Below are 26,503 nucleotides of genomic sequence, written 5' to 3'. Positions count from 1 at the left end.
GCCCCCTACTGGTCATACCCCACACTAGGGATGTCTGTGTAGTCGATAACTGGTGAGAGGCCAACTCTGACCTATGAACCTTGTGACACCAGCTAATCAAAACAATCATGCATGTCATGCGTCTTTGGGGTGTAACGAAGAAACCATCAATGGGAAGAAGGTGATGTTCTGCTGGTTCTAAGCAGCTAGGGCTCCGTCCCTAGTCTGACTCTGAGCCTTTAAAAATATAGAATTGCTTGTTATTTAGCCTCTGAATGTGAACACCTTCCTTTGATCTTCTTTGATCTTTGATCTTCTACTGTAAATAAAAGGGTAGAAACCACGGGAAGACTCGAGAAGGAAAAGGTGGACTACATCTCCCAGCATGCGCCGGCACGCATCGGTAGGCGGCTGTGATTGGCGCCTGGAGGAGGAGCTGGGCTTTTCTCCTCGGCTGTGATTGGCCCTTGGAGAAGGAGCGGGACGGTCCTCCTCGGCTGTGATTGGCCCTTGGAGGAGGAGCTGGACGTGCTGGAGGTTCCTCCTCGGCGGAGATGAGATGTTCCCCGGCGTGGTGTACGCGCTGCTCGCGGGCTTCCTGGGCGCCGTGGCGTCGTCGTCAGCCAAGCTGTCCCTGGGCGCGGACTACCTGAAGGGGGTGTGTGAGTCCGGCCTCCGGACGTGGGGCGAGCAGCGCAAATTCCGCCCGGAGAACGAGGCCACCGCGTGCGACTGGGTGAGACGTCACGCACTCACAAATAATGACCTTCAGCGCGACCCCACGTGCCGTGTCTCGTTATTAAACAAATGGTTGCTGATCAGGACTACTACAGTAGTAATAATTCATTTTTGTCAGCTGCACATCCCCCTGAGGCTCCTCTGCGGCGGCCTGCTCTTCACCTGCAACGCTGTGATGTGGACCTTCCTGGCCAAGGCGCTCAGGTACTCCTCCTCCTCCACCCGGGCCACTGTGACCACCACGGCCTCCAACTTCATCTCCTCTGTGAGTACGACGCGCCCCGACACCCGCTCAATACTCCAGCCGGAACGTTCCGTCTCTTGACACACGCCTCATGTTCCTCCAGGCGTTCCTGGGTCAGCTCATCTTTGGGGAGAGCCACCTGGCGCTGTGGTGGGTGGGCATCTCGCTCACGCTCTCCGGCCTCCTGGTGCTTCACCGAGCAACACCCAGCGACCCACCTGTGACCAAGAAGGATGAATGACGGGTCCCTGGCGATGGAGGTTCACGCTGCGCCTGCATGGCTGCTGTAGGATTATTTATCTGTAGGCCACCAACATAACTGCTGCCACTACACAAGTCCCACCCCCTGGCGAGGACCACGGACCGTTGAGAACATGGGCGCCGTCAGGCATGCAGAACTGCCGTAGTTAGGCCTGTGCTGGAATATTGGCTGATGGGAGGGGTGGGCAGAGCTAAACATTCCTGCAAGCAGCCACCAGGGGCACTAGACCTGTTTTGAGATTATGGCGACCATGTTTTTCAACAGTCGATGGTCAGTAGCGAGGGCCGTATGGCCTTACGAATCTTTTCTGTGCATAATGGTGCATTTAATTTGGCATTTTCGGGGAGGTTCATGTATTTAGCTGCTGACGTTTTATTTACTTAGACCAGTTCCTCTCCAGACCAAAGACTGATCAGACTGGCCCGTGTTGACGCCGATTCAGGATGGAGGCATCAGCTCAGTCTCACTGTTTTCCTCCAGAGGCTTCCTCTGGACAACCTGAGCCCTGTGCATCTCCCAGCATGCAGCGGTTGGCGTGTAGTCCGGATCAAGTGCTGGATCAGCCGGTAGCAAAAAGCACAAAGGCGCCGTCCTCCATCATGCATGCTGGTCCTCCACTGCTGTACTTCCTACGATCCCTTATCACTGTGACGCCTGTGGACCGGGTCAGGCTCGGTGCAATAAGAACAGCGCTCGTTTCTGACTGGTCCGCCTGCACCAGGTTATTTTCGACATCTTTAAGATGCATGAAGCAAAAAAATTATTTGCATTTGTTCTGTTGATGCACTTCCTGAATCAAATGTTCTTCCTACAACTGCTGGGTCAGAAATCGAAATGTTCTACACATATTCATTAAAAGACAGAGGGAACGCGGTGACTAGCACGGAACGAGGGCCTGCCGGGGAATGGCCTTATCTGAAAGCCCCAGCGTTCCACAGCAGGTCAGGAGCATGAGGTACCAGAGGTAGCAGAACAAAGTCCTTATCTTGCATTTGTGGATGTGTAAATACACTTGTATCCATTGTGGAGAAACCATGTTTACACTGTTACACGCTGGAATAAATTTCACACGATGAACACGGTGTTCTGGGTTCACCTTGCCTTACGTTCATTTTAAGGTGCTCGCCATTGTAATCACCTGCCATCCTGCTGCCAAACAAAAGATATTAGAAGATAAAATTTTTCAAAGCTGTAACAGGCAGAAAGAAATCCCAGGGACCCCCTTAAGATGAATTATGTATTACAGTTAATGGAGGCAGAGTCCATGTTAAATTATTCCAGAGCTCATTCATAAAACCGGCGGCACAGAATAACCACAACTCACACACATCCATCACACATTCATTTATAACCATTCAAAAGAACGGCACATTGTGGGTCGGTGACAAGTGAATTAAATGTGAATTTCTTAGCACATTTCTAAACCAAGGAATAAAGCTCAATCAGAAGACACAAAATCATTAAAACACAATTCATATTAAATAAAGACAACGTCCACAATTTTAATTGCCTTTTATTAGGAGGTCTGCGCTCAGATTAAAAGTAAGCGAGACTAGTGTGATCGTTCCTCCTGAGGGGCAGCAGTGTGTGGTGTGCTGCCTCTAGTGGCAATGGAATGGATTGCAATTCATCATCATGTCGACTTGTTTCCTTGTTATAAGCCTGATAGTCACTGCTTTGATAAGGAGGTCTTCACTTATATAGGACATATGGAACACCAGTTCTAGGTTCTGAACAGTGCGGTTCAGTTAGATTTTAATGTTACTGCATATGGTTAGAGAGGAGACAGTTTATGCTGTATGGCAGTAATAACGGTTCAGCAGATAATACCTGATCTGTTCATAATCAACAGTTAAAATAAAGAAAAGAAAATGAGAAAAAGATTAATTTTGGCAGGAGAGTTCCAGTTCCTCTGGAGGCGGGGTGAGTAAGGCGTGTGAACATTACACATGAAATGTTCCACTGTGAAGGCCACCATGTTCGATTGCACCATCAAAAAAAAAAACCCGATCCTATAGGTAAACATACGCGTAAGGCAGCACATCCTTGGAATCCTGTTTCTATTGGTCCTCCAGTGGTCAAGTCCACAGGCGCCACCCCCAGTAAGGCGCTGACAGAACCAGTCATGACTGAAGGACAGGAACCAGCAGTCATGCGAGGTCCAGAATGAACTGCTGATCTGCACCTCCTCCATGGAGTATAAAAAAATACATTTAAAACAGGCGACATTAATTATTGCAACATCGCGATTTGTCGTCAGGAAAAAAGAGCACAAGAAGTAGCTGCAATTCTGGCTTGGAGAAACGGTGGAGAAGGAGACATTCCCTGGGCTTTGGTGTAAACAGGAGGAAGACGGAAGACGTTCCGTAGGTCAGTAAAGCATCAGAAGTTCCATCTCTGATTGGAAAGGGAAACAGGTGAGAGTTCCGCTCAATCGAGTCCCTCTGGCGCTGCTTGTTCACAATGCACCCAACTGGGCGAGAAAATGGGTCTCCAGAACAGGCGTCGCCCATCAGACCACATACTGATAGGGGTCTGCCTTCCCATGGTCGGGCGTGGCAAACGGACTGAGCCAGGCTATGGAGAAGGGGTGGCCGAACACCACCTTCATGTTCATCCACCTGGACTTCTTCACCCAGCGCCGCTCTTCCTTCTTCAGCTGCTCGATACCCTGCGGACAGGAGAAGACGTTTATGATACAGGTTCGGGCGCGGTGGTGGGCGCGGTGGACGCTCGGGAACTTACGGTCTCGTCAGTGCAGATGGAGTGGACCTGTGTGCCGAACATCACAGCGGTGAAAATGAGGAAGAGGAGCCCCTCAAAGCACAGGAGGATGAGGAGGATGACTGTGGCTGGAGGTGATAAGGAGCTGCACTCTGAGGAACAGGGTGGTGGAAGGCACGTGGAAGAAGAGGAAATTGGGGGCCATGAGAACCAAGGGAATGAAGGTCCGAAACGCTCCTCGTTAAACAGGTTCACTTTAACCTGGTTAAACTGGAACCCTGATCAATCCTGCTCACCTAATAAGATCAATGGGATCATAAACATTTATCATTTAATTGTCACTTGTTCTGAGCACAAGCCCTGTTCTACTAAATCCAAAACATAATGGATTATATCATAATTACGTTGCTTGGTGGTTTTCTAATTAAAAAGTAGTACGTTAGAGACTGTGGCGGCCTGATCTGAGTACAGCGCTGCTCCGGAGTTCGGGCTCGTCCACACGGACGTTCAAAAGGAACGCCCTCTGATCGGCGTACGCATTTTTGAGCTTGAAACTGTTTTTGAAAGGGTATCTAAGGCAGATACATCAACATAAAGCATAACCGTACACAAGATAAAGCAATATCTGGGCAATTCTACTGAAAGTGGACTTTGTCACACACACGTTTGTATAATGCAAGTGATTATATTAAATTTTAGGATTTCCTGTATTCAGTGTATATTACAAAATAGTCAAAAAATGTAAATAACACTATGCTTGTTAAGGCCTTAACTCTCATCTCACTTGCGTATTTAAAAACATCCTGTGAAGTCATCCTGTGAAGAAAACATCCTGTGAAGAAAAATGGACAGGGTGCCTCAATAATCGATACAATGATAATCGTAATCGAATGGAATTTGGTTGTGTCAGTGGCGAACCCAGGACAGAACCTCCCTGTTCTGTGTAAACGGCTTCTATGAATGAGAAGGTGTTGAATGAGCAGTTGAGTGAGAACACGGTTTACAGTGTAAACACTTACTCGTCCAGTCCTGTTCAAAGCAGAAGACGAAGTGACAGGCCACCATGACGAGGGCGTGGAGGGAGATCAGGGCAATATACATCTACAGTAAACAAACAAAATCTTTATCATTCTGTACATTGTGTGTGTTTGTATTATTAATGTGAATATGAGTGTCATTAATATCCAGTAGATGGTGGTGAAAAGATAATAACCCAGTAGAAGCATGAGTGTGTGTTTGTGTGTGTTCTGTACTCACAGTGAAAAGCACAAAGTACTTCTGGTTGTTTTCTCCCACACAGTTATTCACCCAGGGGCAGTGATGGTCCATCTTCCGGATGCAGCGTTTACACACACTTCAGTAAAAACACACACAGAAATCGCATTATTTTGCATGAGGGAACAACGGGAAAACAACGGCAGTGTGTCAGGGAATGTAGGACAGAGCATCGCACGCACACTCTTGGGGTCCGGGGTCAGTACGCGGAATGAAACGCCGGAGCCGATCTGAGGGTCTTTTACCTGCAGTGGTGCGCACGGTCAGGCTTGATGCTGCAGCACTTGGGACATTTATAAACCACCTGTCCAGGTTTCAGCTGAAGACTCTCGATGAACTCTTTGGTGGCGTTTCCTTTGGGCACGGCTCCCTGCAGGCCAGAGTACGCTAACGGTCATGCCACTTTCATACGAGGTTAAAGGTCAACTGAATGAAATGAGCACTACACTGGTCACAATTGTCGGGTAATCACACATTTTTCAAAAATGAATTGTTAAGACTCAAGCTCGCGTCAATTTCACAACTATTACAGCCATAAATGTGAGAAAGAGTCTCAGGTCGCCCAAACCCATTTGGCCAATCAGTGGGGTTTATTGCAGGTTAAGTGGCTATGTTGTTACGAGCAAGAAACAATGATTGGTTGCCGCTCCTGTGCTCCCTGCACAATAGACACACCCACCCATCATCAAGTATACAGTAAACAACAGAGCGGTGCTGATATGTTACATATTTTAAATGAACGATTTGGTGATTCGTGCATTTAGATAAGTGTGTTACATATTTTTGCCACTGGTACAGTCAAATATAGAACATTATACGTTCTTTCCTTCCATTTATTGTGGAATAGTGACGCTATATAACCTACACCTAGTGGTGACTCGTTATACAACACAGCATATTGATTAGGCTTTACAGTTTAGAGTTTGATTTTACTGAATGTTATCAGTTTCTCTTGGGAATTATATGACCGTCAGTGGAAGAAAAAAAGAATCTCAGTGGATATGTATAAAAAAAATCATCTTTGGTTTGAAAGGCTTCAGGCATAAGTGACACGTCATCAATTATGCAGGGAAAAGTGCCCTGGGCAGCAGAAAGACATGTAGGTCTGCACTACACCACCATTCTGAACCATAAAAACCCTCACTGGAACACTCATAAAAAGCAAATAAATGGAGATTTCATGGGAAAATGTAATAAGCATTGCGATATGATGCTAATTATGGATGTGCATGCTGATATCAGTAGACAAGTGGATCTGACCGGGTCTGTGCACATGGCCCTGAAGTGTGACGCCAACGCGAGGAATGCCAGGCCGTTAAAGACCACGCCGTTGAGCACGCTGTACACCACGTTGTTGGAGGGGAGGAGCATGACGAAGACCACCACGAACTCCGCGTAGAGCACCAGCAGCCAGGTGATGGCGCCGCACACAATGCCGCAGCCGTCGCGGATGAACCACATGGCATCAGACTGTGGGAGCGGTGGGGGCGGGGCACAGTGCTCGGGCCCCAGGTAGCCGGCTCGCCTCTCGATGTCCCTGCAGCGGTGGGCGGGGCTCTTCATTCTTGCGAGCAACCGATGGGCATGCTGGGAAAACGCAGAAAGAGGGGTCCGGTGAAAAAGTCGTAGTGCACAGCAGGAAACAAAGCAGATGCTCCTCCTCCTCACTCATGAGCCCCGGCCCCAGCCACAATCCATAGATTATTAATAATCAATCAATTTGAAGGAATAATGCAGCATTCATGAGGTTCTGGTTTTATACGATTTGCACCATGCTGGGGTAACACAGCCACCTATAAGCCAGGTTCAAACCACACTTACTACCACTGAGCAGGAACACTTACATTTACAGCATTTACCAGATGCCCTTATCCAGAGTGCCTTATAAACAGAAGTTACAGGAACAGTACCAGAAGAACCTCTGCAGTAACCATAAAACCACTCCAGATGGTCCAAAATGTGGCAGCCCGTCTCATCTTCAATCAGCCAAAATACACCCATGTCACGCCTCTTCTCACCTCTCTCCACTGGCTCCCGGTAGCTGCTCGCATTGAGTTCAAATCCTTGTTGCTCGCCTACAGGGCTGTAAATGGAAGAGCACCCTCTTATATCAACACACTACTAGCCAGCTACACTCCGGCACGCCCTCTCAGATCTGCAAATGAAATGAGACTGAAAATTCCCTCTTCACGGGGTCTCCGGTTCCAATCAACTCTGTTCTCCTTGGTTGTCCCTGGCTGGTGAAAACCCACTTATTCAAACAGTATTTCAGACAATCTAACACTTGCACACGCACTGCACAAATTAAAATAATTTCCTCGTCTAGCACTTAACAATTTCCGAGCATGTTCTTTTTCTGACAAGTTAGGCCTTATCAGGGCTCTTAGTTTTGTAAACTCGAAATCTATAGAAATTGAATGAGAATGGTGTTGGTGTCTTGCTCTTGTAAGTCGCTTTGGATAAAAGCGTCTGCAAAGTAAAGTAAAGAACCTGGGTCTCCTGGTTCATAGACTACTACCACCACGGTCCCTGTTAAGATGATCCTTTATTAGTCCAAGTGGGAACAAGTACAACAAGTTACTACTGATTGTAAGATTTCCAGAAGAACTGGATTAGAGGAAGGAGAACTCCTCCGGTTTTCATTTTTACTACAAATCTCGACCCATCAAAAGACACAAACACCTCCAGAACCGCAGACCCACACCCAACCTCCACCTTCTCCACCCCGGTAAACACACGCTTTCACCAGGGAAGGGAAACTGCTGGAATCAGCACCCGACACTGACCAGTCCACACAGCGAATAATTATCATAAACATAATAAAAATAATAATAGTAGAGTAACAATGAGAAGAGCAGCTCGCTCACCTCCCACCGGGACCCGCGCCTCGGTTTCGGCGGAACAGCCACGGGAATCCTCCCTTCCTCCCGACACCCGGACGAGCAGCGACCAGGAAGTCCTGGAGTCCGGAATGATCTGTAATTAGCACATGAACGCACCTCTACTCCACCCCACACATGGACACCGACACCCGAAACTCCGCTCAATAACGCCGCGAACACTCGTTTGAACATCTGAACATTTTGTGGCGTTTTCAAATGGAATAACCCAACGTTCTTTCCTCTGACTCCAGGTCAGTTTCATTGCATTCTAAACGCGGTTCCAGCCGCGCTGCTGTCGAGGAGAAACTGATCCCAGTTCGGACAGAAACCGGCCGCCGTGAAAAAAAAACAGTGTCGCGCCTTGATGACGCAAGTCGCCCGCAGCGTCGCGCCCTGATGACACGGGTCGTATGGCAACATGGCCACTGTGCAAGTGAGCGAGGCTGAGAAAGTCTACATTTTACACGGAGTGCGGGTAAATTACCCTGAAATCTGTGGATTTAAGCCTCCGATATTTGACCGAAGTGATCAGTGAATTAAATCGGCCGTTTTAAATGATGAATCTCGATTTGTCTCAGGATGACCTGCGTGTGGACGGGCGAGGCTGTGAGGACTACAGGCACATGGACATAGAGACCGACGTTGTGTCCAACACGGACGGCTCGGCTAAAGTGTCCCTGGTAGGACAGTCCCGCGTCCGGCTGTATTTTCTGACTGGTGTTACGCCGCATTCTGTGACCGTCGTATTTTGTGCCCCCAGGGGGCGCTGTTTCGTTCAGTTGATCAGATACCAGTTCGCTGTACGAGCTTTGTGTTTCTCTTTTAGACACACACACAAGTCCTTCTAAAAAATTAGCATATTGTGATAAAGTTCATTATTTCCTGTAATGTACTGATAAACATTAGACTTTCATATATTTTAGATTCATTACACACAACTGAAGGTAGTTCAAGGCTTTTTATAGTTTTAATATAGATTGTTTTGGCATACAGCTAATGAAACCCCGACAAGAAATGAGCATATTTAATCAGACCAAAAAATTTTTAATACAAAAAAAAAAAAAAGTCAACCTTCAAATAATCATGTTCAGTTATGCACTCAATACTTGGTCGGAATCCTTTCGCAGAAATGACTGCTTCAATGCGGCGTGGCATGGAGGCAATCAGCTTGTGGCACTGCTGAGGTGTTGTGGAGGCCCAGGATGCTTCGATAGCGGCCTTAAGCTCATCCAGAGTGTTGCGTCTCTCAACATCCCACAGATTCTCTATGGGGTTCAGGTCAGGAGAGTTGGCAGGCAAATTGAGCACAGTAATACCATAGTCAGTAAACCATTTACCAGTGGTTTTGGCACTGTGAGCAGGTGCCAGGGCATGCTGAAAAATGAAATCTTCATCTTCGTAAAGCTTTTCAGCAGATGGAAGCATGAAGTGCTCCAAAAATCTCCTGATAGCTAGCTGCATTGACCCTGCCCTTGATAAAACACAGTGGACCAACACCAGCAGCTGACATGGCACCCCAGACCATCACTGACTGTGGGTACTTGACACTGGACTTCAGGCATTTTTGCCATTTCCCCCTGCCTAGTCTTCCTCCAGACTCTGGCACTTTGATTTCCCAGGTCAGGCGCTTCTGCCACTGTTTCTGGTTCAAAAGTGTCTTGACCTGGGGAATGCGGCACCTGTAGCCCGTTTCCTGCACACGCCTGTGCACGGTGGCTCTCTATGTTTCTACTCCAGACTCAGTCCACTGCTTGGAATGGGTCCTTCTCCACAATCTTCCTCAGAGTCCGGTCACCTCTTCTCGTTGTGCAGCGTTTTCTGCCACACTTTTTCCTTCCCACAGACTTCCCACTGAGGTGCCTTGATACAGCACTCTGGGAACAGCCTATTCGTTCAGAAATTTCTTTCTGTGTCTTACCCTCTTGCTTGAGGGTGTCGATGTCCTTCTGGTCAGCAGTCTTACCCATGAATGCGGTTTGGAGTAATGAACCAGGCTGGGAGTTTTTAAAAGCCTCAGGAATCTTTTGCAGGTGTTTAGAGTTAATTAGTTGATTCAGATGATCAGGTTAATAGCTCGTTTAGAGAACCTTTTCCTGATATGCAAATTTTTTTGCGATAGGAACTTTGGGTTTTCATGAGCTGTATGCCAAAATCATCAATATTAAAACAATAATAGGCTTGAACTACCTTCAGTTGTGTGTAATGAATCTAAAATATATGAAAGTCTAATGTTTATCAGTACATTACAGGAAATAATGAACTTTATCACAAAATGCTAATTATTTGAGAAGGACCTGTGTGTGTGTGTGTGTGTGTGTGTGTGTGTGTGTGTGTGTATATATATATATATATATACAACCATATAGCACGGACCAGAAATAACACGGAGAAAATAATCTTAAATGCGACAAATACACCAAAACAGCGGCCCTGGGGTCACAAGATGCGACGGTCACAGAATATGGTGTCACACCTGACCTGTGTGCAGGGATACAGTGACGTGCTCGTCGGGGTGAAGGCCGAGGTCGGGAAGCCCAGGCCGGCGCTGCCGGATCAAGGCTACCTGGAATTTTTCGTTGATTGGTGAGTTTGCGGCTCAGTTGGGATTTTTTTGATGCAGTGACCTGGCTTTTTTTCTGCTGAAACTATTTTTATGGCAAGTTTTCTATCCAATCATTCTTTTCTACAAATAATCGTATGATGCCTCCATACTGGCAGCTCCTCGTTAGTATAGTGGTGAGTATCCCCGCCTGTCACGCGGTAGACCGGGGTTCGATTCCCTGCTGGGGAGGCGATGCTCTGGGGCAGTGGTGGCCTAGCGGTTAAGCGCCTGTCATGGCTGCCCACTGCTCACTCAGGGTGATGGGTTGAATGCAGAGGAATGCAGAGGACAAATGTGCACCGTGTGCTGTGCTGCTCTGTATCACATGTGACAATCACTTTATATTGTTCTTTATTGATTTCTCTGCTGCCACTACATGCATCTCTTTTTTGCACTTCTTTTTGATGGTAATGTCTGACCTTTTTTTTTTTTTTTTTTACATTGTATTTAAAAAATTATCCTGCTCTCTCTGCAGCTCTGCCAATGCCACTCCGGAGTTCGAGGGCCGCGGCGGCGAGGAGCTGGGCCTGGAGCTGAGCAACACCCTGTATAAAGTCTTCAGCAACAAGCAGAGCGTGGACCTGCACAGCCTCTGCATCAGCCCTGGAGAGCACTGCTGGGTTCTCTATGTTGATGTCCTGGTGAGCAGGGCATCTCTGGCACTCAGTGCAGTTTGCAGTGAGTTCTGTATTCAACAGACATTCATAGGTCTTCGCTGGATTTTACTCATTAAACCAAAAAAAAAACAACTCAATTTTCACAAAGTCATGTATGTCCGTCAACTTTCACACACACACGTTGTTGTTTTTAATTGCTACAGCCAATAAATTGTGAAAATATAAAATAATGCAGCCGCTCTTTGAATTTAAGGCACTTTCTGCACTTTTGATGGTTTAACGTTTCAAAATTAAAGCCTAACCCATGTAAATGTAAATGTATTAGGGGATGCTAACGCCAATATAAAAGCAGAAAAAAATGTTAATGTCAGGGGACCTTAGAATCAGTCCCTGTCTTTCCCCCTTGAAATGTTACATACAGTCAAAGGCACAGTGAGCGCCTTAAATTCAAAGAGTGCCTGCATTATTTAGCATTTTCACAATTTATCAGATGCAGCAATTGAAAAAAACAATGTGTGTGTGTGTAAGTTGTGAAATTGGAGATTTCTGGGTTTTTGTTTAATGAGTAAAATCCAGCGAAGTGCTATGAATTAGGGTCTGTCGAATACAGAACTCACTCCCAACTTTACTGACGCATCTCTGCATCTGATGCTCTGATTGCGCAGCAATGTTGGGTTGACGCCCCACCGATTTAGATAATTTTACTAACGCGTGCATAACTGCTTAACCCTCTCAGCTGCTCCAGTGTGATGGGAATCTGTTTGACGCCATTTCCATTGCCATCAAGGCAGCGCTCTTCAACACGCGGTGAGTTTTTACACCGACTTTCCTCATATTGAAAGAATGTGAATTTCTGTTGGACCCTGGTGTTTTTTTCACACAGAATTCCGAAAGTCCATTTGTCAGAAGATGAGGAGGGAGGGAAGGAGATTGAACTGTCGGACGATCCGTATGACTGCGTCAGGCTCAACGTGGAAAACGTGCCCTGCATAGTCACCCTATGCAAGGTACGGAGCGATAATAAATAAGAAATCGTTTATCTGCTTGCTTTGCGCTTGGTAATGGATTTATGATCATGGCAGATCGGCCACAGGCACGTGGTGGACGCCACTCTTCAGGAGAAGGCCTGTTCCGTGGCCAGTCTGCTCATCGCCACCACTCACCGGGGAACGGTGACCTGCGTCAGGAAGTTCGGGGGCGGCAGCCTGGACCCAGAGAGCATTTTCGAGATGATCGAGGTCGTTCTGTGCTTTTAACGGTTTCTGGTTTGTGTTCAAGCAGAACCGAAATCAACTGAACTTGGTATCTCTCTACTGTTCCTCCAGACAGGGAAGCGTGTTGGAAAGGCACTCCACACTCCTCTTATGGAGCTTCTGAAGGAAGAGGAAAGTTTGGGGAAGAAGAGACAGAAAGTGGGCTTTCTGGGTTGAGCCGCTACAGATGTTCTTGTTCTTTGTTGTATTTTTGTAATAAAGTTTTTTTAAATGGCATTTTCTTCAGTTTTTTTTACATCTCTGCCATTTGAATGAATCTGTTCTAATCGGAGTTAACGTGGCTGGCACAGTCAGGGGACACTTGTAATGATTAGAATCTCCTGACTGATAAATTCGGCATAAAAGGCAGCTTTGTGATGAAGGATAACTGCTGGTCATCTGAACAGTTTACATACGGATGCGAGTAGGTTTGAAACCAGCTTGCGTTGCTTAATTAGCTCGTTTTTGAAGATCTGAACTCAGCACCTGTAGAAGGCCAGTAGACCCACGTGCTTCTGTAAGATGGATGTCCCAGGTCCAAGGCATCCTGTACTTTTGTCTTGCATAAGAGGTTCCCCCATGTCTTTGTCAAACGTCAGCCATTTGCTTGAGGTCCCACGAAGAGAAGGAAACAAGACAGAGACATCAAAGGAAAGATCCTTCTTTTATTTTGGGGTTTTCTGTAACCCAACTTACTACCATTGTGTCCCTGAGCAAGGCTCTTAACCCTGAGTGTGTCCAGGGGGGGACTGTCCCTGTAACTACTGATTGTAAGTAGTTAGTATAATAGATTCTCTTATTATAATAGTAATAGTGTGAATAAAGTAGAAACTGTTCATTCTTGTAACCTCCACTCTGCCATGCCATGCCGGGTAACATCAGATCAGGATGATTTTTTTAGTCTAGTTTAAACAATATTTTTATTGATTTTAAACAGGGATATAACAGGGTAACCATGTAATGTTTACTCTTTACTTTATTTTATAACCCCTTTATAAACCCTATAGCACCCCCCTCCCCTCCCTGACTCCAAGCCAGCTTTACATGCATAATAAAGGTTAGATGCCAGGCATTTAAAATAAATAAAAGGACTATGGAGCTGGAAGTGTTTTTGGTCCTGTATGCAAAACAAACATACAAACAATTAAATAAGAAGGGAATCAAACTATAAATGTATATGAAATAAACGGAGGAAGGGCCCCCACACCTGTTGAAATTTCAAGTCTGAATAACGGATTGAGTAGTGAATCTTCTCCAGGGAAAAACAGGACATAATATCTCTGAGCCACTGGGCGTGAGTGGGTGACGTGGAATCCTTCCACTTGAATAAAAGAGAACGCCTGGCCAGGAGTGTTGCAAAAGATAACAAATGCTGTTTAGCTGGAGTTAGACGCTTATCTTCCTCTTCAGTGATACCAAAAAGAGCGATCAGAGGGTCTGGTTCAAGGTTGCATTTCAGTATGTACGACTAGGTTATAAAAACGTCCCTCCAGAATTTTTCCAAATTCGGGCATGTCCAATACATGTGAATAAGAGACGCCTCTCCGCTTTAACATTTATCACAGCTAGGATCAATGTCTGGGTAGAAACGGGAGAATTTAAGTTTGGATAAATGAGCCCTGTGTAAAACCTTAAACTGTAATAAAGAGTGGCGGGCACTTAAGGAAGTTGAGTTGACAAGCTTAAGAATTTAATTCCAAGTACCATCTGAAAGTGACAAATTTAAATCTTTCTCCCAAGCAGTTTTAATTTTACACAAAGGGGTGTAACTCAAACTCCGTAAATAGTGGATATTAGGCCTTTGCGCAGCAGGATCAAACAGGAGATTATCTAGGATGTTTACTGCAGGAGCCTCAGGGAAAAAGAGCCAATAAAGTGTCTTACTTGCAGGTATCTGAAAAAATGGGAATTGGGTAGGTTAAACCTTTTAGAAAGCTGTTCAAATGATGCAAACCTATGATCAACAAACAGATCTTTGCAAAGCTTGATGCCCTTATTGTACCATTCCTGAAACACTGAATCATGTGGAGAAGGTTGGAAGAGATGGTTAGAGACGATAGGGCTGGACAGAGAGAAGCCCAGAAGACCATTGTGCTTTCTGAACTGAGCCCATACTCTCAAGGTATGCCTAATAACTGAATTGTTGATTGATTTAATTGAGGAGATGGGCAGTGCTGATCCAAGGAGTGCAGAGACAGAGAGATTTTTTTACAGACTTTATCTCCATTTCCACCCAGGCAGGACGATTAGGTTGATTATGGAAATATGCCCAGAAGATGACAGATCGAATGTTTGCTGCCCAGTAGTAAGAACGAAAATTAGGCAGAGCCAAGCCGCCATCTCTTTTAGATCTTTGAAGTAAGGACTTATTCAATTGTGGATGTTTACCTTTCCAAAGGTAAGAAGATATAATTGAATCTAAAGCACCAAAGTAAGATTTGGGAATGAAAACAGGTACAGATTGGAAAAGATTTAAAAATTTAGGAAGTGTACTCATTTTAACGGCATTAATACGTCCCACCAGGGACATGGACAGTGATGACCATTGTCCCAAATCCTTTTTTATGATTTTTTAAAACACAGTGCTGGGGTATGGTGACACTCAGTATTTTAATTAAATGTCCAGAGCTTGAGGAGAAGAGAATAGCAGAAACAGCAAACTGAAACCACTCCAAATAGACGGAATGTCAGAAAAACTGACCTGGGGGAGCCGTTTCAGACCTTCTGAGATGGAATACCATCAGCCATTCTTCTCCAAGTCTTGCCTGTAACCACAGACACCAGAGCTGGAAGCATAATTTTTGGTGACCAGAGACCAGCAGCTTCAGTGATTGCAGGTGGGTGTGTCTGACCACGTGTGAAGTGCCCCGCCCTAACCATGATTTTGGGATGGCGCGCAACCTCCAACCCCCAAGCTGTAAAGTTCATTTCTTTTGAATGCAGTTCTGTGGGTGTCTCTTCTCCATCCAGATCCATGGACTTCAGACGCACCTGTCTCCTGCTTGGAGTGACCCTTCTCTTCTTGGGTCACTCTACATCTCAACAGATGCCTGCAAAGAACATGGTTAAAAATGGTAAAAACTTTTCACCTTCATTCATATAGTCATATTTTCAGCTCCTGCTGCCTCTAATCTGCCTAAACTGTCTCATGGAAAGCAGAACCTCAGCAGAACGCTCTCCTAAAGGATCTTCAGCTGCAGGTCTTGGACATTGTAAAGGAGGTTCATCTTCTGAAGGAGCAGCTGGCTCTGCAGATCGGTGGGTTTCTAACATGAACGTGTTTACTTTTGGTTCAAATCCATGCACTTTTACACCTTAACAGAACTGAAATGTTCATGTTCTCCTCATTTCATCAGTGTGCTTAAAGGGAGACAAACTCTATGGCAAGTGCATTCTGGCTGAAGCGGCTAAGAAGCGCTACCATGCAGCCAGTGAGGACTGCAACGCCAAGGGTGGGGTCCTTGCCACCCCATCATCCCACGACGAGAACCAGAAGCTTCACGACTACGTCCGCCGGACCATAGGTCCCGAGGAGCAGATCTGGTTGGGCATCAACGACATCCAAACCGAGGGAGTCTGGACGGACCAGACCGGATCCAGCGTGACTTACAAGAACTGGGACCCTTCGTTCAGCTCCAGTGGTGACCGCGCCCTGAATTGTGCTGTGCTCTCTGCTGGGGACGGTGGGAAGTGGCTGGATGAGAACTGTAGAGAGGAGCGGGCTTCTGTCTGCGAGTTCAACATCGTGTGAACCATCACGGCCTGCTTCACGTAGACGCCTCGGCCCACTAGATAATGGCACCGTTGACTTCTGTAACTGATCGTTTCTCTCTTCAACGTGGATTTTCTGGCCTTTTCACATTTCACAGCTGTAATTAGGGGACAAAGGAATGACAGAGGTGCAAAAACCAAAAGCAAAGATGATCATAATTTCATCTACATGGCACACTTCCTGCATATCTGCGGCTCATTACAAAACACACTTCCTGCATATCTGCGGCTCATTACAAAAAGGCTCATTGCAGGGCAAAAACAAAAAGGCGCATGAATAAAGCGAACCTATTTACTGTTAGTTTATATAAAATGTCATTATAGCCAGCTGCATCTCACTTTATCATTCTTATTTCACTCCGGTCTTTTTCTTGCTGTTGTCCTGACTCTCTGACCGGTTTATTGATGGATGGCTGCTTTATATGGTTTGGTCAGATATATATTGTATGATGATAAAAAGGAATAAAACGTATTACTGGGAAAACTGACTCTAAATAAATAAATAGAACATTTTTTAAAAAAATCACTGAAAAAGTAAGTCAATCAGGTATAACACCTGCATTTATTAAAAAAATAACAGAAATGTCAGAGATAAATATTTGCACAGAGATTACAGCAGACGTCACACACAAAAAATTTAAAATAAATCCACCATCTGGAAGAAATTAAAATCATTCACCAGACAACAGTAAAACTGTAAATAAAGAAATATTATTCTAAATTTGAACAGATTGTCTTTAGTGTTTTTATATCACATTTCCGGGCGGACGGGCAGAGGGGTCGCCCATCTCGTTCAACTCTCGCCTCTCCGCTTTGCACCAGACAAACAGGGACTAATCTTCGTCTTCGTCATCGTCCCACTCGTCGTCGTCGTCGTAATAAGGAAGTGGAAGGGACTCTTTGGTCTGGAGGCACGTGGTGTTTGGTTCGCCGCTGCTTTTAAATGTATACAGCTCATTGTCCACCATCCTGCTGTCCTGATATCCCAGACTCCCCTGCGGTCCCAGTGGGGTGTGGGCCGGCACAAACGACTCGGCCGTGTTCAGGAACATTCCGAGCACCGGTTTCCTTGTATCCGGGGGCAGCTCGGGGACGGGCGGCTTTTGGTCAGTGGGTCCGGTGAAGGAACGGTAGGTGTCCACCGCAGGGGGCCTGAAACAGTCCGTCTCCGTCCCGTTCTGCCCAGCGTCCCCCAGCAGGTGGCTGTACACCATGGTGTCATCGATGGCTTCGTACACGTTGGTCTCTTCGCCGGCTGGGGACCTGAGGACATCGTCCGCTGGACGAAACAGCTGACCTTTAGGGTTGTACATGGACAGCCGGTTGGCCTTCATCTGCTTCTTCTTATGCCTGGACAGAAAGAGAAAGAACAAGGCAGATGTAGACGAGCGCGGTAGACCGAGTGGTTCCGGAAACCCCACGGTTCAGTTCTAGGTCTAAGGTTCTGCAGACTCACTGCTTCTTGGCACAGACGATCGCCAGCACTATGAACGCGATGGTCAGCACAGCAACGAGGACGGCGAGGATGATGTTCATCAGCATCTCTGCAAAAGAAAAAAAAAGAAAAAATACAAAATCAGGCAAAAGTAATTTAGTGAGTAGATAATAAAAGTTAAAAAGTAAAAAGTACTCACTGCCCTTCTTCTCCAGAGAGATGCGTCCCAGAGAGCTGAAGCCACCCTGCTGGGGTCGGCAGTTGGACATGCGGACTGAGAAACTGCTGGAGAGCTTCACCTGGTCCTCGCCGTCCCCGCCCCCCGTGCTGCTCAGGACGACCTCGTTCGTGTCTAGCTGCTGCACCCTGATGCTCGTCTGTCCCACGCCGCACTTGGGCTGGCTGATATTGGCGAGGACCAGGTTGGCATCGTACTGGTCCGGGAGCTGCACCAGCCAGGATGCAGTGGAGGACGCCGCCATGCCATCAGGCCAGCCGGGAGTGGCCAGGAGCGTCGGGCTGCTGATGGTGGGGCTCAGCTGGTAAACCATGCCCTCTGCGGTAAATGGAATATGTGCGAGAGATTTATTCCCTTCTCCTGATCTTCTCAGTCTAAAATACATAAAAATACATACAGTACAGCAGAACATAATTGACTCTACCATAATGACGTTGCTTGGGGATTTTCTAGTCATAAAATAGTGCCGGTAGCGACTGTGGTGGCCTGATCGGAGTACGGCACTGCTCCGAGTAGGAGTTTTGCTTTGCGTGCCACTTGGCGGTCAAGGTTGAAATTTGTTTAACTTTGACTGCTGTGCGCTGTGATGTATGTTTGCGCGACTAATAGAATTGAAGCTGGCTACAGTTCAGTCCATCGAAACACACAAACACCAAGCGGGAATGAAGGAAAAGTGCATGCCACATTTGGCCTGAAAGCAGCTTTAAATTCACACCTCTACTTTGAACCTGGTTTATAGGCGAGTCTAACCCACAAGGCTATTACCAATTCATGCTGTTGAAGATCTGAAGACCTCCCCTCCCTAAACACGAGAAGGATGAACGTGACTTGATGGTAATAAGCTGTTTGGCAGTAATCAATGCGAACCAGATTCAGGGTCTCTCAACCCAGTTCCAGAACATTTTCATACCTGGTGAACCTACAGAACCCCTAGGGACTCTATAAAATAAAACTAAATTATGAATGAGTGTTCAACAGTGGTTTTTATATAACACATGTGAATACAAACCAGTCTCCCCCTCGCTGAAGGACACGCTGAGGAGGGCTGCTTGCTCGTTTCCTAGGTTCCGCCCCTTTTTCACCTGTGACGCAGCTGTTGCTGGGGGCGTGGCTGAAACCACCACGTTCCTGCTCAGCTGGACTTTACTGATTGACCCAGGAGAGCAGAACTGGCCCAGCATGGATCCATCTGCCTCAGAAAGGAACAAGGAGGAGCCAGAGTTGCATTCCTGCCCTGGGAGGGACTGCCGCAGGCCTCCTTTAGGGGACGCCAGGTCCAGGGTGCTGTTGGTTGGGGGGCGGAGCAGCCAAGTGACTTTCTGGATGGGTGCTGGGAGGCAGCTGTCCAGGGTGGGGATGGAGAGGAGAGCCCCGTTCACAGAGCAGTCGGGCAGACTCGCACATTCTGTCAAGTACAAAACATCAATAATGATATTTTAAAATAAGACCTATGGAATAGTTCGATACTTATTGATTATGCAATAATGATGTAAAAATTGCTATAAAACCAGATGAAAATACAAATCGTAAAATCCCAATTTACATTACTAATCAAAAGTCTGGATTCCCTGACTGTGGCAGATTAAGATGGAGCCATTTTGAAAAATCCAATGTAAGAAACATATTTAGTATTTGTTGTATAAGGAGAAAGTGAGGTATGTACGGAACAGGTACGGAAAGTATTTCAGCCCCTTACATTTTTCTGTTATATTGCAGCCATTTGCTAAAATCATTCAAGTTCATTTTTTTCTTCATTAATGTTCACACAGCACCCTATATTGACAGAAAAACACAGAATTGTTGACATTGTTTTGCAGATTTATTAACAAAGAAAAAGACAATTTGCTCAGTATTTAGTAGAAGCTCCCTTTTGATCTAATACAGTAACAAGTCTTTTTTGGGAAACATGCAACAAGTCTTTCACACCTGGATTTTAGGGAAGCTGTTTGCTTATGGTCATTGTCTTTTTTTTTTTTTTTTTTTTTTAAGGTAAACCTTTGGCCCAGCCTGAGGTCCTGAGCACTCTGGAGAAGGTTTTAGCCACATTCATCTTTCCCTCGATTAACACCAGACATTTTGTCCCAGCAGCTGCAAAACACCCCAATAGCATGATGCTGCCACCACCATGCTTCAGTTTGGACTGTATTGGACAGCAGCGCCTCGTTTTCTCCACAAATATTGCTTAGAATTAAGGCCAAAAAGTTATTGGTCTTGGTCTCATCAGACCAGAGAATCTTCTCCCCGATAGCTCAGTTTGGCCGGATGGCCAGATCTAGGAAGGGTTCTGGTCGTCCCAAGCATCTTCCATTTAAGGATTACTGGACTCTTAGGAACCTTAAGTGCAGCAGATTTTTTTGTAACCTTGACCAGATCTGTGCTTTGCTCTTAAGCCAGTTCTTCAGGCAAGAATCAATCATCATGATTCCCATTTGCTCTGACATTTATTGTGAGCTGTAAGGTCTTATACAGACGGGGGTGTGGCTTTCTAATCAAGTCCAACCAGTAGAATCAAACACAGCTGGACTACAATGAAGGTGTAGAACCATCTCAAGAATGATCACAAGAAATGATTGTCACAGCAAAGGGTCTGAATACTTAGGACCATGTGATATTTCAGTTTTTCTTTGTTAACAAATCTGCAAAAATGTCAACAATTCTGTGTTTTTCTGTCAATATGGGGTGCTGTGTGCAGATTAATGAGGAAAAATGTAATATAAATGATTTTAGCAAATTGCTGCAATACAACAAAGAGTGTCAATACTTTCCATACCCACTGTAGTTTTGTGCTAATGCGAAAAAATGCAAAAACCATGAATGAGAAGGGGCAATAAATCTTTTGACTTCACGCAGTTCAGATCTGCATAATTGCTGAAAATAAGTGTATTAAAAACAAGAATATCTTTAAATGCTAGTAGAACTGTTACCAAAGGTACTGCTGACTGTGAGGAGCAGGTCCTCGCTGGGACAGTCCAGGAAGGACAGGGTGGTACTGGTCTTCGGAAGGACTGTGATGAACTCCTTGACTGCAGAGTCCATTTTCATCTCGCAGTAGGACTGGGCGTTTCTGTTCTCGATGGTGAGGGTCAGTCCCTCTGGCATGACCACGGTGCACAAACCTGAGGGGCAAAACTAATCATTAACAGGCCAACACCAGACCTGGAGAGATGCTAATCCTGAATTTGGGGCTTTAGAAGAACCTGATAAAACTCTGCAAAGATGCTGATTAAGCTTTTTTTACATGGAGAGCTTTGCTGAAGTTCTCATTTGGTCTAAAACTAGGCTTGGGAATGGGAAACAGACCCCTAGAAATGACGTGCAGGACTTTTCATCCACACACACCAGAACCTGGTCTGGAACACTGAATATGGTTCAGAAGATTTCTGTGGTGTAACTAGATTGTCTCCCTGGTACATTTACATCACACCATGTCTGAAATCCTGGAGAACGTGGGTGGAGAAATGAGGAGAACATAATCTACATACGTGGCTGGTTGCTGCTGTACACAGACACGTTGAATCGGAGCACGAGGGGCTGACTGCCTGTCGTCCTGCAGTTATGAAGGACCATGTCCACCTCGCCCTGCAGGTTCACAGGCTGTGCGTCAGTCACGGCTTTGCTAACCGCTGCCTTGCCTTCCTGCAGGTACTCCACGGTGGCGGAACCCATCTGGCACTGTGGTAGCGTGGTCTCTAGGAATAAAATGGTAGCGTTGTGCATTGGCGGGACGGTGAAGTTCCACCGCATCTGGTCCTCGGTCGGAAAGCCGGCAGGGTAGTTGGCTGAGAAGAATTCGGTGAGGGAGTGTCCACGAGGCAGCAGGGCTTCCACAGTGGCTATTGCTGCAGATACAGAGAGGAGAAAATCAACCACCACAACGTGCCTCAAGGTCCACCAAAATTGCTCCTTCCTTCATGTGGTGTGGTCCCTTACACTTAGAAGAAGGTCCAAGTGACACCTTGATGGCAGACATGTTCAGCAGTGTGTGTCCTGGGAGGGACAGGGTCACCCTGCCCTTGTAGCGAATTTGGATGTGGGAAATGGTGCCGTTTCTGCAGAAGGTGCCGATATTGGTGACTCCGGTGCGCTGGTATAAGATGATTGTGAAGGTGTGCTGGTCAGGACACGTGTCTGAAGGAGAGATCTGTCTCATGCCAGGATCCGGGAAGTCCAGCTGGAACAACATCGACGAGGGGACTTTGACGTCCCAGGTGAAGCTCCGGCTGAAGTCTGGGAAGTGGGCGGAGTCGGCGTGGATGTCACTGCTGCACTGGTCCTGTGTGCATTCTGAAGGAGAACCCAGACCTGGTCAGACTGCGTAACCAGCAGCAGAGAACGCAGCGCCGTGAGAGGAAACGTACCGATCTCCTGGTTGAACTCAACCCGGAAGGCCTCCTCCGGCTGAGCGCAGCTGAAGTCAAGCACGGTGCTGAGGGGCCCGTTCAGCTTCAGGTCCGGTGGAGAGCAGGACGGAGGCTGGCTGTCCCGGACGCACGCCTGGCACGCCGCTGCCCCGGGCTTTTTACTGATGGTGAAGGTGGCGTCAGAGGTCACGTCCATGCTCCTGCCCCCTGGAGACAGAACGATGCAGGCGAGATGAGCTTCTACATATGGATGAAAAGCCAGGGAATGCGAGTGTCGGGTGGCGGACACGGGCGGTCTCACGGGGTTCGGCGGCTTGGGTGGGGACGGCCGTGGGATCGGGTTCACTCCCAGGAGAAGTAACCAGAGGTACAGCAGGTGTGGTTTCTGAAGACACTTGAGGGTCCACAGTCATTTCCTGACTCGCTGGAGGGACGGGACAGGAAAAATATTATTCTGGTGAAAACGCAGGAAGCCTGCAACATTTCGAGCACTTCGAGATGCTTCTCCCAGGTCAGCACTGGGGTGACGGGAACTTCTGAACTCAAATTAGGAACAATCGGAGAAAACAGCAGCAGAAATGGGACTTGCTTGATTTCACCTCAAACCCCCCCTGCGAATGTCAGCGTGGTGAGCCAACAGCTGCTCTACTTTTACCGGTCATTCGTGTTTTCAACATGGCGTCGACTCCGGCCGTAGCTCGATCATGAGCTTCACCTTACAAAGCAACAAATGCAGCATATTAAGACACCAGATTTCAGTCTCTGATTGAGAACATGGCTGATAGGAACCGAGAAGGTCTACAGTCAGTGCTGCCACTGTAGAGCTGCAGGCTCTTGCGTGTCTAAACCTGCGAGGCGCTGATTTCACAAGCACATTTCTTCCTCTCCCTCGGAGATCCACCGAATTTCACCTCAGCAATAACCTCACTCAAACACATCTAGCTCACTGGCAGCGTCCTGCATTCGTTGAGGTCCACCTCACAACCAAAAGGTGAGACGATGGGACCAGGTGTCCTTGAAGGATTACTGGCGAATGGAAAAGGGGGTTCTCACTAGAACCGATGCCTTCCTGAATCTAATGAAGATGGCAGGAGAACATCAAAACCAGAGACCAGCACTCACACCAGGCATCTATAATTAAAGAGATGAAATGATAACCAGCTACATTTAGTAGTAGCCTAGAGGCCAAGACACCCGCTATGAACCAGAAGACCCAGGTTCAAACCCCACTTACTACCACTGTGTCCCTGAGCAAGACACTTAACCCTGAGTGTCTCCAGAGGGGGACTGTCCCTGTCACTATTGACTTTAAGGGGCTCTGGATAAGGGCGTCTGGTAAATTCCACATATGCAAATGTACAAATGATGGTCTCCATTCCACACACAACAGCTTAATGATCACGTTCTGCTCTACTGCTGCACCAAAACAATTCAGATGGTGGTCTTCAGGAGATCTTCAAGTGTATTTAAGGGGACCTGCATTACTGAATTCTGTCGGTCAAGAACCTGTTGAACACGGTGACTGGAAAACTCGAGTCCAGGGGCAGAGACTACCTTCTGGAAACTGAGATGTCGCTGGAGTTTCACTTGCTGGATTGGTGGATTTTCCCTGAGCGCTAAGATCTGACTGGTCAGAGTCCTGCATGCGGGTTAATATGAAGCTCCAACGCCCTTCACGCCCCTAAACAAAGTTCTTGTTATAGAACCCGGGTTCCTAACATGCAAAATTGATCACTTTCCGAAACCTGCGGCCGGTAGAACATGCGACTCCAAGTGCATGAGGCAATAAATGTACAATCCGTAATCCCAGCGCCGCGGCTCCCGGGCCGGTTGCGCCGGGAGAAGCTCACCTGAGAGGCGCGCAGCCAGCAGCGCGCAGAGCGCCAGCAGCGGGGACCGCATCTCGGCCACGGTCAGACGCCAGGGCGCGGAGCGCGCATGGAGCGGAACTTCTGCCACTTCCTGGTCGGCGCCACCTGCGGGGCCAGGGCGTGGCCCCGCCACCTGTCCGAACTTGACGCGCGCGCCCCCGCCGGGTCACGCGCCTCGTTAACAAGAATTGTTCGTGTTCATCAGTAAATAACCAAGCGCTTGTTTGTGTCAAATCGCACTAAATTCCACTAGTTTCTTGTGGAATTGTGGCCAACGCGCGCTGTGGTATTTTTGGCTGCCTGCACAAGCCCAGAAATGAGAACTGCATTCCACATGAAGTGACGCAGAAGGCCTGGGGTCCTGTGCGCAATCATCAAATCTCGCGGGATTTCACCAGGTGTGCAGGTAGTTGGACGAGACAGTCGCATGATGAATTTATTGCACATGTTACGAAAGCTGCAAGAGTTTAAAAATTCGCTCAGTGGCCTGCGGTGTGCGGTGTAGTTACAGGCGCTGGCCGCACGGTGTCACTGCTACGTTTAGCAATAGTTCAATTCATGCACGCAGTATTATTATAGTAGTTTAATGCATGGGCACTGAACATTTATCAGTATATGCAGCACACAGTATAATTATATAATGTTTAATGTTGAATGGGCATTGAACATTTAACAGTAATTTAATTAATGCACACTGTCTCTGTTGCTTATGGAACAGGGAACCAACACCTCATGGCAAATCATCAGATTATGTATGGAAAAGTTATCCTACTTGTTATCCTATCTTATTATTGCATCATTATTACAGTGGAAAGGATGATCTTCATAGCACTGAGCTGTTTAAGAAACATGAACATCATTTCTTGGTTCAAAATTAACACACAAGACCAAAGCTGGCCAGGGTAGAGTCCTATCACTTGTCCTGTTTTCACTTGTCCTTTGCAACTGGAACCTAGAAGGGACGCTTTTCACGCTATACAAAGAGAACCACAAAGTGTACTGCCTGAGAGACTACCACAGATACAGACCTGCAGAACTGGTCCAGCATGAGAGGTTCACCTGAAACCACAAAGTAAATCTGGGCACGCCTGCATCTCACCGTCTGGTCAAATCTTCTCATTAAATAAGATCAGCTGACGGCTCACCTTTTAACAAATTCATTCCTTTCAGGATGTTTTGCACCAACCATATGGCCTAAAAATAATATAAAATGAATGAGTGGAAAAACACAAAAACTGTCCTCCGGAAGCTTCAGGTGGGTTTTTACAGTCATTTCGGCATCTTCTTCCGCAGATTCCGAGAAAACACCAGGTCATCTCACATTTATTTTCTTCACTTAGATGTGTCACATTATCAGTTAGAGACTTGCCCAAGTTCCGTAGAGATGTGTTTTCAGCAGCGATTCCCTCAGAGATTTAAATTCTCAGTGTAGAATCTCGACCAGCTCTTGTCAGTTGAGTCCAGGATGTCGGCTTTTACATTTACAGCATTTACCAGAGCGACTTACAATCAGTAGTTACAGGTACAGTCCCCCCTGGAGACACTCAGGGTTAAGGGAACCTGGGTCTTCTGCTTTATAGGCTAGTGTGTTACCCACTAGGCTACTACCACCCACCCATTTCTTCATGAATACACTGTGAAAGCACCGGTCAATGTATTCCTGAAGAGTTTTTTAATTCCCCCCGCTGCCTTCACTATTCATTCAAAATTCCCGCCAGGTCCTCGCCATAAAGAATTAAGGAAGTTGGTGAGGAGATAAATCACAGGAAATCAGAACACGCACAACACTTTTCCCAACATTTCAAAAAGGACGCAGAGGGGAAAATAATTTTTAAAAAGTATTAAATCCTAAAAACAAAACACACATCCCCTGCACCACCACAGTGAAACGGCTGACACAGAGTTGTCTTCATTACACACAGTTCCTGCAGTTTTGATGAGCAGAGGTTCGTCTAGGGCTGGTAGTAGCCTTGCCTGGAGACCCAGGTTCCCAGGTGGAGACCCAGGTTCGAACCCCACTTACTACCATTGTGTCCCTGAGCAAGACACTTAACCCAGAGTGTCTCCAGTGGGACTGTCCCTGTAACTACTGCCTGTAAAGGCTCTCTGGATAAGGGTGTCTGGGAAATGTAAATGTTAGTCGGTTGACTAATGGGATGGACTGATAAATGGCGCCCAGTTTGCCTCTCAGCAGTTGTCGGATGCTCGGGTCCAGCACGCTCTCATTTCTTCCTAAATACTAATGCCAAAA

General features: G+C 46.8%; 5 protein-coding genes across 8 annotated transcripts; 3 read left to right on the top strand and 2 right to left on the bottom strand.

Moving 5' to 3' along the window:
- The first annotated feature begins 499 nt into the window (after positions 1–499).
- Positions 500–2,300, top strand: LOC114776048 (transmembrane protein 42-like). 3 transcript variants are annotated; one of them, XR_003745349.1, is made up of 4 exons: positions 500–715; positions 836–982; positions 1,065–1,263; positions 1,608–2,300. XR_003745349.1 is itself a non-coding variant. In XM_028966648.1 (4 exons), exons 1-3 carry the CDS (start codon positions 539–541, stop codon positions 1,200–1,202), a joined length of 462 nt encoding a protein of 153 aa, XP_028822481.1. In that variant the 5' UTR covers positions 500–538; the 3' UTR covers positions 1,203–1,247; positions 1,608–2,300. The 3 variants fall into 3 exon arrangements, 2 of the variants coding, with proteins under 2 accessions (XP_028822481.1, XP_028822480.1); XM_028966648.1 differs by having other exon boundaries at positions 1,065–1,247; XM_028966647.1 differs by having other exon boundaries at positions 1,065–2,300.
- A 420-nt stretch (positions 2,301–2,720) lies between these two features.
- Positions 2,721–8,448, bottom strand: LOC114776049 (palmitoyltransferase ZDHHC3-like). The gene is made up of 7 exons (XM_028966649.1): positions 8,090–8,448; positions 6,483–6,809; positions 5,468–5,592; positions 5,205–5,301; positions 4,967–5,048; positions 3,969–4,099; positions 2,721–3,894 (listed from the first exon to the last, which is right to left on the bottom strand). The coding sequence occupies exons 1-7, from the start codon at positions 8,294–8,296 to the stop codon at positions 3,736–3,738; spliced, it is 1,128 nt and encodes a 375-aa protein (XP_028822482.1). The 5' UTR covers positions 8,297–8,448; the 3' UTR covers positions 2,721–3,735.
- On the top strand, positions 8,199–12,813 carry LOC114776051 (exosome complex component RRP42-like). The gene is made up of 8 exons (XM_028966650.1): positions 8,199–8,579; positions 8,683–8,784; positions 10,593–10,687; positions 11,182–11,347; positions 12,060–12,130; positions 12,207–12,330; positions 12,406–12,561; positions 12,649–12,813. The coding sequence occupies exons 1-8, from the start codon at positions 8,523–8,525 to the stop codon at positions 12,751–12,753; spliced, it is 876 nt and encodes a 291-aa protein (XP_028822483.1). The 5' UTR covers positions 8,199–8,522; the 3' UTR covers positions 12,754–12,813.
- Positions 12,814–15,523: 2,710 nt separating this feature from the next.
- Positions 15,524–16,831, top strand: LOC114776056 (tetranectin-like). The gene is made up of 3 exons (XM_028966655.1): positions 15,524–15,650; positions 15,736–15,834; positions 15,933–16,831. Exons 1-3 carry the CDS (start codon positions 15,551–15,553, stop codon positions 16,325–16,327), a joined length of 594 nt encoding a protein of 197 aa, XP_028822488.1. The 5' UTR covers positions 15,524–15,550; the 3' UTR covers positions 16,328–16,831.
- Positions 16,832–16,881: 50 nt separating this feature from the next.
- LOC114776055 (CUB domain-containing protein 1-like) lies at positions 16,882–24,539 on the bottom strand. Of its 2 annotated transcripts, XM_028966654.1 has the most exons (11): positions 24,232–24,539; positions 22,683–22,805; positions 22,379–22,588; positions 21,951–22,304; positions 21,503–21,859; positions 20,945–21,136; positions 19,030–19,425; positions 18,223–18,338; positions 17,982–18,087; positions 17,804–17,891; positions 16,882–17,697 (listed from the first exon to the last, which is right to left on the bottom strand). In XM_028966654.1, exons 1-11 carry the CDS (start codon positions 24,281–24,283, stop codon positions 17,181–17,183), a joined length of 2,511 nt encoding a protein of 836 aa, XP_028822487.1. In that variant the 5' UTR covers positions 24,284–24,539; the 3' UTR covers positions 16,882–17,180. The 2 variants fall into 2 exon arrangements, with proteins under 2 accessions (XP_028822487.1, XP_028822486.1); XM_028966653.1 differs by having other exon boundaries at positions 17,982–18,338.
- Positions 24,540–26,503: the final 1,964 nt, after the last annotated feature.

This window comes from Denticeps clupeoides, unplaced genomic scaffold (genome assembly GCF_900700375.1).
Source record: "Denticeps clupeoides unplaced genomic scaffold, fDenClu1.1, whole genome shotgun sequence".
Lineage (NCBI taxonomy): Eukaryota > Metazoa > Chordata > Actinopteri > Clupeiformes > Denticipitidae > Denticeps > Denticeps clupeoides.
Note: the sequence above shows the minus strand (reverse complement) of the source record. Positions and strands in the feature narration are given on the sequence as shown.

Bases quoted from the DNA above. Each gene is read 5' to 3' on its own strand.
- LOC114776048 (XM_028966648.1), top strand. From the start codon at position 539: ATGTTCCCCGGCGTGGTGTACGCGCTGCTCGCGGGCTTCCTGGGCGCC. The intron at 716-835 runs GTGAGACGTCAC...CATTTTTGTCAG, and splicing joins AGGCCACCGCGTGCGACTGG to CTGCACATCCCCCTGAGGCT. The intron at 983-1,064 runs GTGAGTACGACG...ATGTTCCTCCAG, and splicing joins CCTCCAACTTCATCTCCTCT to GCGTTCCTGGGTCAGCTCAT.
- LOC114776049 (XM_028966649.1), bottom strand. From the start codon at position 8,296: ATGTTCAAACGAGTGTTCGCGGCGTTATTGAGCGGAGTTTCGGGTGTC. The intron at 5,302-5,467 runs GTAAAAGACCCT...TTTTTACTGAAG, and splicing joins GACCGTGCGCACCACTGCAG to TGTGTGTAAACGCTGCATCC. The intron at 3,895-3,968 runs GTAAGTTCCCGA...TCCTGTCCGCAG, and splicing joins CCATCTGCACTGACGAGACC to GGTATCGAGCAGCTGAAGAA.
- LOC114776051 (XM_028966650.1), top strand. From the start codon at position 8,523: ATGGCCACTGTGCAAGTGAGCGAGGCTGAGAAAGTCTACATTTTACAC. The intron at 8,580-8,682 runs GTAAATTACCCT...GATTTGTCTCAG, and splicing joins ACATTTTACACGGAGTGCGG to GATGACCTGCGTGTGGACGG. The intron at 12,562-12,648 runs GTCGTTCTGTGC...CTGTTCCTCCAG, and splicing joins GCATTTTCGAGATGATCGAG to ACAGGGAAGCGTGTTGGAAA.
- LOC114776056 (XM_028966655.1), top strand. From the start codon at position 15,551: ATGGACTTCAGACGCACCTGTCTCCTGCTTGGAGTGACCCTTCTCTTC. The intron at 15,651-15,735 runs GTAAAAACTTTT...CATGGAAAGCAG, and splicing joins AAAGAACATGGTTAAAAATG to AACCTCAGCAGAACGCTCTC. The intron at 15,835-15,932 runs GTGGGTTTCTAA...TCATTTCATCAG, and splicing joins GCAGCTGGCTCTGCAGATCG to TGTGCTTAAAGGGAGACAAA.
- LOC114776055 (XM_028966653.1), bottom strand. From the start codon at position 24,283: ATGCGGTCCCCGCTGCTGGCGCTCTGCGCGCTGCTGGCTGCGCGCCTC. The intron at 22,589-22,682 runs GTGAGACCGCCC...TTCTGTCTCCAG, and splicing joins CACCCAAGCCGCCGAACCCC to GGGGCAGGAGCATGGACGTG. The intron at 21,860-21,950 runs GTAAGGGACCAC...CTGTATCTGCAG, and splicing joins ACTTGGACCTTCTTCTAAGT to CAATAGCCACTGTGGAAGCC.